Source organism: Tachysurus vachellii, chromosome 18, assembly GCF_030014155.1.
Source record: "Tachysurus vachellii isolate PV-2020 chromosome 18, HZAU_Pvac_v1, whole genome shotgun sequence".
Classification (NCBI taxonomy): Eukaryota; Metazoa; Chordata; class Actinopteri; order Siluriformes; family Bagridae; genus Tachysurus; species Tachysurus vachellii.
In genome coordinates, this window is record NC_083477.1 from 4,134,520 (window position 1) to 4,142,600 (window position 8,081).

Below are 8,081 nucleotides of genomic sequence, written 5' to 3' on the forward strand. Positions count from 1 at the left end.
AGCGCGATGAGGAGCAGCGCCGAGGCGAAGCCATGCGCGCCGGGACCGCCTGCCTGCTGCGACTCTCCGCGCTCTGCATCATCCTGCTCTCCCACGCAGCAGCAGCTTATTTTGGGTCAGAAGCTTTTTCTTTACGTTTTATTCTCTGTGCAATGAAACCCAGGATACCTGTTCATTTATTTTTCCGTTTGGGAAGTTTGGGAAGTTTTCAAAGTACAACGTTTCTTGTGTTTGTCTTTGGTTCGAAAAAATGTTTATAGAATAATGTTATATTTGTATGTCAAATTTGTTCTGTATAGTAAACTATATGTTGGGATCTATTTGGCAATGTTTAGGAGCTGGTCGCGACGACTGATGATGGTTCTGTTGTGCGTAATTACGCACATCATATTTAATTATTGCTTCTGGTTCATTATAATTCCTCTGGAATATCTGATCAAAAAAAATCTAAATGTTTAAAGAACATATTATTATTATTATTATTATTATTATTATTATTATTATTATTATTATTATTATTACACCACCCTGAGTTACTTTAAACCTTGTCATGACCTTCCCAGTACTTTAAAACGTATAAAACTGCAGGGGGAAAATAATTTATGCTAAATAGGCTGTTGCCAGATTTATGTAAGAATCACAAACTGTTGAAACCAAAAATGTTGACGTGAAGTCGTTATTTCTAAATTATAGACATTAGAGTTTTACACTTTGATGATATTGGACTATAAAACAGATTAGGCACCGTAGCTACATAGAGAATATTCTGGATGCATTGTATAACACAGTGAACACGTAACTATAACCTTAGTGTCTATTCAAATGCACGTATTCAAATGAAAGTTGCATTCAAAGCACGCTCGGTGATAGACTTGTTGGTAAAGCATGCAAATAGCTTACAGACTGCAGCCTATATGTCTTGATGACTGTACAAATGTACTGTTGTACTGTGTGCCGAAGTGGAATCTTGAAAACTGTCTGGATTTATAGATGTATTATAAGGACAGTTTGTCTTGCATTCGTGTATAAAGAAGGTTGTGATTGATTTTCTAGGCTCACGGGCCAGGAGCCCTTGGCTTTTTTGTCGAGCCCGTACAGCGGCGAGTCCGCAGGTGGAAAAGCGCACATGAAACAGTGCGAGCAAATGACGCTGACGCGCCGCCAGAAGCGCGCCTGCCGCCGAGAACCGGGGATGGCGGAGACGCTGCGCGAGTCGGTGCGCCTCAGCCTGATGGAGTGCCGCTACCAGTTTCGCAATGAGCGCTGGAACTGCAGCATGGACGGCAGGGGAAGCCTCCTAAAGCGAGGTAGGGCTTTTAAGAGGCGGATCATACTGGAAATTAAACTACAATGAAGGGCGCTGAGCCTGGAGTTCTTGACCAATCATAACCCTATAACCATAATCTCCATTTTTTCATCAAGCTTCACATACTACATTTACAGCATTTAGCAGACACCCTTATCCAGAGTGACTTACGTTTTTATTTAAAAAAAAAAAAATACAATTGAGAGTCAACTTGCTCAGGTGCCCAGCATTGGCAGCCTTGTGGCCATGAGATTCGAACCCATGACCACCTGATTAGTACTCCAACACCTTAACCACTAAGCTACCACATACTCTTAGAAAGAAAGCTCTACTTTTTGCTCAGTTATATACCTTAAATCATGTTAAAGGTACATTATATCCATATCTCCAGATGTATGTAGATCTTTAAATGACATATTGTGATTATTTACTTTAAAAACTCCAATTATTTACAAAGAAAAGGCAAAGAAGGGTAGTACTGTTTTGTTTTGGTGGTGCCATTAAGGGTGCGTCTTTTGTAGTATTTGTAGCATCTATTTGTATGTATTTGCATTTATTACCTGGGAAGGTGCACAAGCTGTACCTTTAATTAGCGTTCAAAAGTAAAGCAACAAAGTACAGGTGCACCAATTTTTTTATTAAGTTCACAGAGAGATTTTATATAAACTATAATAAAATCAATCCCAATAAAAGAAAAACATGTCTTTATTTTGTAAGGAAATGTTTCCGGGTCCAAAAGACATACAGTATCTTTTCCAAAACCAGATCTAATCTTCATTACTATTTGGTACAAAAGATGTATCCTAGAATAAACAGCAATAACAACAAGGTACCGTTTGGTACTGTTGTTTCTGGAGGGTGCAGATTAGCTGAACATTTATTTTTGTAGCAATCCAAAAAAAATTATGAATGACTTAAATCCATGTAAACCCACTTGTAATTTTCCTGTACGTTCAACCTGACTGACAAGAATGTTAGTTTTTTTTTCCCAATTCATCATTTCATCCAGCTCATTACAGTATCACCAACTCTTTCATGATCACTTGAAAGGATTGCAGGATTTAAGCTGCATATGGAAAATGGAAGCCATACGTACATCTCCATTAAAATTAGTTTTTGTTCCTGGAAGATGATTTTATTGTCAGATATGACACATAAACTCTTCAGTCTATTGACGCACTGTTGATTTTGGATTAGCAAGCTGTCGTGTGATACTTGTAAAACATAAAAGGCATGCTGAGCTCTATAAAGCATGCCGAGTTGATCTTTAGTGGACTTGTTAGCTTTGGCGCATGTACCATCATGCAACATCAACCCCTGTTTAAAGCCTTCAGTGTTCAGTGATGGCTTTGATACAGCAGTGGTGTGAAATCTGTAAATCTGTGATCCCATTATAGTGCTGAATTCACACCTACACACTGCTCGCATCAAGCGTTCGTTTGTGTCTCGTATAAACACTGGTGTGAATTCTAACAATGGATATTTTGATGTGTGGTTGGACTTTTACCACAGCAGAGTTTCAAAGAGTGCAGTGTGGGCCAAAGCAACAATGCAGAAAATCTCCCCAGACCATAATAAGGTATCTTATAACACAATAACATGTACTGATGTGTTTCATAAATGTGTTATTAACAATTATGGTACATTTTTCCATCACTGATTTGCTTTTTGAGAAATGTTAGCCAAGTCCACCCTTCAGTCATACAGTCTGAATGTAAGGGACACATAAATATGGCCTCTTTCTGATTTAAAGTATTAATGTTGTTGTATATAGTGTTGTTGTGCTGTGTTTACTACGTATAATATGTACAAAGCCCAATTTGTGAAGCAGACCTCTAACACACTTAACAGCTGCTTGAACTTGGGTCGGCCTCGAAATCCTGATGTTTCTAGGGGGAATATCTTTAAAGCGTTAACATTTTAAAAGCTGGCTATTTTAAGGAGGACGCGTGTTGGTCACCGGGATGGGAATGTGAGATCCATCTGCAGGTCTGCATGGTAATTACGGGCTCCAGGGGAAATGTGGCGGGGCCTTTTGCGAGGCCTGTTTTGCTATTTTTAACTACAGCGAGAGCACCCGGTTCCGTAAGGAAAAGGGTGGCTGACTTTCATCTGAGGAAAGAAAAAAAATTGTAGTCAAAATAGCAATTAATTGGATCAAAATACAGCCATAAGCTCGGCTCTGGGCTCAACAAATAAGTCAGTTAAAAAGTCCCACTAGATGCATAGGTCAGATATTCAGATTTCTGTTTGACTAGATAGATAGATAGATAGATAGATAGATAGATAGATAGATAGATAGATAGATAGATAGATAGATAGAGTAGACAGACAGACAGACAGACAGACAGACAGACAGACAGACAGATAGATAGATAGATAGATAGATAGATAGATAGATAGATAGATAGATAGACAGGCAGACATAGATAGATAGATAGATAGATAGATAGATAGATAGATAGATAGATAGATAGATAGACAGGCAAACATAGACAGATAGACAGACAGACAGACAGATAGACAGACAGATAGATAGATAGATAGATAGATAGATAGATAGATAGATAGATAGATAGATAGATAGATAGATAGATAGATAGATAGACAGGCAGACATAGATAGATAGATAGATAGATAGATAGATAGATAGATAGATAGATAGATAGATAGATAGATAGATAGATAGATAGATAGATAGACAGGCAGACATAGATAGATAGATAGATAGATAGATAGATAGATAGATAGATAGATAGATAGATAGATAGATAGATAGATAGACAGGCAAACATAGACAGATAGACAGACAGACAGATAGACAGACAGATAGATAGATAGATAGATAGATAGATAGATAGATAGATAGATAGACAGGCAGACATAGATAGATAGATAGATAGATAGATAGATAGATAGATAGATAGATAGATAGATAGATAGATAGATAGATAGATAGATAGATAGATCTGTAAAAATGTAAAACCAGATTTTATAATATCTGACCAACACACTGTGTTCAGTTGAACAGACAAATTGAATTCAATTGACAAAAATAATTTTCTTAACAGCTTTCAAGGAGACGGCCTTCCTCCTGGCGGTGTCCTCAGCCGCTCTGTCACACACTCTGGCTAAAGCGTGCAGTTCAGGCCGTATGGAGCGCTGCACATGTGACGATACTCCGGGTCTGCAACAGCGTGAAGCCTGGCAGTGGGGAGTGTGTGGAGACAACCTGAAGTACAGCACCAGGTTCCTCAAGAAGTTCCTGGGCCAGAAACGGGTTAGCAAGGACCTGCGGGCTCAGGTCGACGCACATAATATAAACGCTGGCATCCGGGTGAGTAACACGACTCCTTTTGGATACAAACGCTTGTCACTGAGGCAGATACCTCTTTTTTCTGACATTGTTGTAATGCGCTGTTGTGGCTAAATTGTTGTTGTTACACCTAATTTACAAAATCCGATAGTCAGAAGGTGATTTAGACATTAGTTCCAGCTCAAATACACATGATAAGTTTCTATCATCATTATATATATTATATAATTCATTCACAGGGACTTAGATGGTTTGTCATCAGCATAATCCCAGGCTAATTATAAGTAGATAAAAAAAAGAAAACGTGTTTTTAAACATCTGAAAGTTCTCAGGAGAAGCTGGTGAGGGAACTGAACTGAAGTTCACCACTACTATAACATAAGCCATATCAGGACCAACATTAAATGTAACTATAAACAGTTAAAGGAATTATGTTTATTGATAAACAGCACACCAAATGGTTTTTTTCTTGTTGATTTCTAACTAACTAAACCAGCAAACTGCACTAGAATAGAATTTCTATAAAGCGTCTCTCCAGCTTTCCCTCTCATAGATAAGTCACTTTCCTGATTTGGTGGGATGCGACCCTTCTTGACAGCTCACAGGTTTTTGCCTGAGGTGAGGCAGATAGATAGGCAGTTACTGTTTGGCCGTCTGGAGCCAGGTGTTGCTTTCCTCTGGCCTAGGCTTGCTTTGGGGGCCCCATAAAATTAGAGGGTTGCCATGTGGATGATTATACCAGGAAGAAGCATGTATAATATATGACCATTTTTTCCCTGCATGCCATGTGTGTTTTACGTGGCCACACTGGAGATGTCCATAAATTCTTACAGTAGATAAGCAGCCTCAGGGCTGCAGAGAGAAAGAGTGACACCATGAGAGAAGATAACCTTTGTGTATCTCATATTTCCCTGACTTAACACTCAGAGCCAAAAACAAACTGGTTGCCTAAATGCTTGTTGTTCTGCCCTCCCATCCCATCCACTCTAATCCCCTCCCCTCTCTTTCTATCTGTCCATCTCACTGTATCTCTAAGAGAGCTAGTGAGAGATGAGAAAGAAGGGAAAACATGGGCCTCAGGGGACTTCATACCTGTGCTGGGTGGAATAATGTGTCCCCCCCCGTCTCTCTTCACATATTGCCCCTGGGTCTCACCTTCACCCCCGACCCACTGGAGATTTGACCTCTTCCTGCCCTTTTGTCTCATTCTTTGGGAAACTCTTGACTAGATCTTGGTGAATTATCAGTCCATCCGATGTGAAAAGAGGTTGCTCTTGTCGCCCAAGCTTTTTAATTTTATTTGAAGAACAAAAGGATATAAATTTTTACAAATTGTAACTGAGGATAAAAAAGACATTGTGAAGTTCTACAGTGTCTCTTCAGCCAGTCCAGATTGAGAGCAAGGGAAGGAGGAGGTAAAGAGATGAGGTGCTCCTGCATCCATCATCTCTACCACATGAAATGCTCAGGGCTTAGCAGGCCCACAAGATCCCAGAATACACACACAGACTCATAAGATACTTACACAAACCGAAATATACCCTGCAGGAAAATAACTCTGTCAACATAAGAGGCCAAGATAAGATCTTTGCTAATGAATCAGTCTCATCTGGCTGTCAGGCTTTTTCTGTATTTCCTCATATCACTCAAATGCTAATTTATGTTCTGTGTTTCTTACAGGCTGTAAAGAATGGGCTGGTAACGACCTGCAAGTGTCACGGCGTCTCCGGCTCCTGTGCAGTGCGCACATGCTGGAAGCAGCTCTCACCGTTTTACGTGACAGGCCAGCTGCTGAAGTATCGATATGACACGGCCGTGCGCGTCCTCAGTGTCACCAATGCGGCTACCGGCGACACCGAGCTGGCCGGGCCGGCACGACGGGGTGACACGACTCCCCGGCCTCACCCCTCTGAGCTGGTGTTCCTGGAAGACTCGCCTAGCTTCTGTCGCCCGTCTCGGTACTCGCCCGGCACGGCTGGCCGCTCGTGCGCCAAGGACACGAGCTGCAGCAGCCTTTGCTGTGGACGTGGCTATAACACAGCGCTGCGTCTCGTCACACTGTCCTGCAACTGCCAGGTACGGTGGTGCTGCCACGTCGAGTGCCAGACCTGTGTCCGTGAAGAGGAGGTCTACACATGCAAGAAGCATTAAGATAAACATAAAAGTGGGGGAAGAGAAAATGTGCTCCAAATGTCTCCAGAGGCTCAATATTCCTCTCAGACATGTGAGGGCAAAGATGGACAAGACCCCCTGAGGCATAGCTGTCCGAAATAGGAGTTGTGCTCCTGCTGTCATGGAAGAGAAAGGAACATTGTGGGAATTCCACCATTTTCACCCCCTAAGGTTGCTTCAAGCAAGAAAAAAGTCACTGATTGAAATCTTAACATGACTGATTCTTTTTAAATGCACTGAATTCCAAATTTACATTTCTGAGAGCTCCATCAATTTGTATGACTCAGCTGGAGCAGAACTGGAAGATATGTCAGACTTTATGAGAAGAATGATCCATACAGTCATTTACCTGTCTATCTGTACGTTAGTCTATCTGTCTGCCTGTCTGTCTTCCTGCCTGCGTAAAACAAACACAGCAAAAAAAAAAAAAAAACATAACCAAAGGCTAACACATTATTCTGATTTTATGAAGCACTTAAATTTGTCATGTGATTATGGCGTTGTGTTTGGTAAACAGAAAATATATCTAAATGTTAATTAAAATGCATTTTGATCTAGCACAACACGAGTGCAAAGTAAAGTCACCAGAAACACCGGAAGCTAGAAAGCTGACAGAATTATGCAACATATTATATTAGACTGTCATTATAATCGTGTCATCATTTGGCAAAACCGAACATATATTGAACATTGTTTTTGTTCTTAAGTGTTAAGAAATCTTATAAGAAGAACCCCAAAAAGCTCCAGTATGTTAACAGTGTGTGGTCAAGATTTCCAACAGCTGCGTAAGATTTGTGAAACATCTGCTCTCTTATTGTAGTGTCTTTAAACTGCACTTTGCCATCAAGGACAAATCAGGACCGCATTCCGAGAACAAAGATCACCCCCATCATGTTCCCTACATAAAGCCTACTTCTGCGTCATCTAAGGCTCTTTCATGTCTGCGAAGTCTTTGAAAAGGCTCATTTCACCCCCCCCACCCCACCCTTATTATTTTCTCTATTACCAATCAGAGGAAATCACAGCTCTTAATCTCTCGAAGCTCTGCGTTTCAATTGGTCCGAAGGTCACACAAGGGCAAGCTGTAAGTCACACAGTCTTAGCGTGAGCATACTGTCGATCATAGTCAGTCGTGTGCGGTTAAATATTATCAAACGGAAAGCTGGAATCTGTGAGAGAATTTGTGCTTATTTGTGCAATATGTGGATGCATATATGTGTGTGTGTTATGAGTGTGTGTGTGTGTGAGTGCAGGTGAGAGTGCACAGAGAAGAGAACTTTAGTAAAA

General features: G+C 40.6%; 1 protein-coding gene across 1 annotated transcript; it reads left to right on the forward strand.

Annotated features, from left to right (window-relative positions):
- Window positions 1-8,081, forward strand: wnt9b (wingless-type MMTV integration site family, member 9B). Its single transcript, XM_060892488.1, has 4 exons — window positions 1-115; window positions 1,054-1,307; window positions 4,378-4,643; window positions 6,303-8,081. The coding sequence occupies exons 1-4, from the start codon at window positions 33-35 to the stop codon at window positions 6,771-6,773; spliced, it is 1,074 nt and encodes a 357-aa protein (XP_060748471.1). The 5' UTR covers window positions 1-32; the 3' UTR covers window positions 6,774-8,081.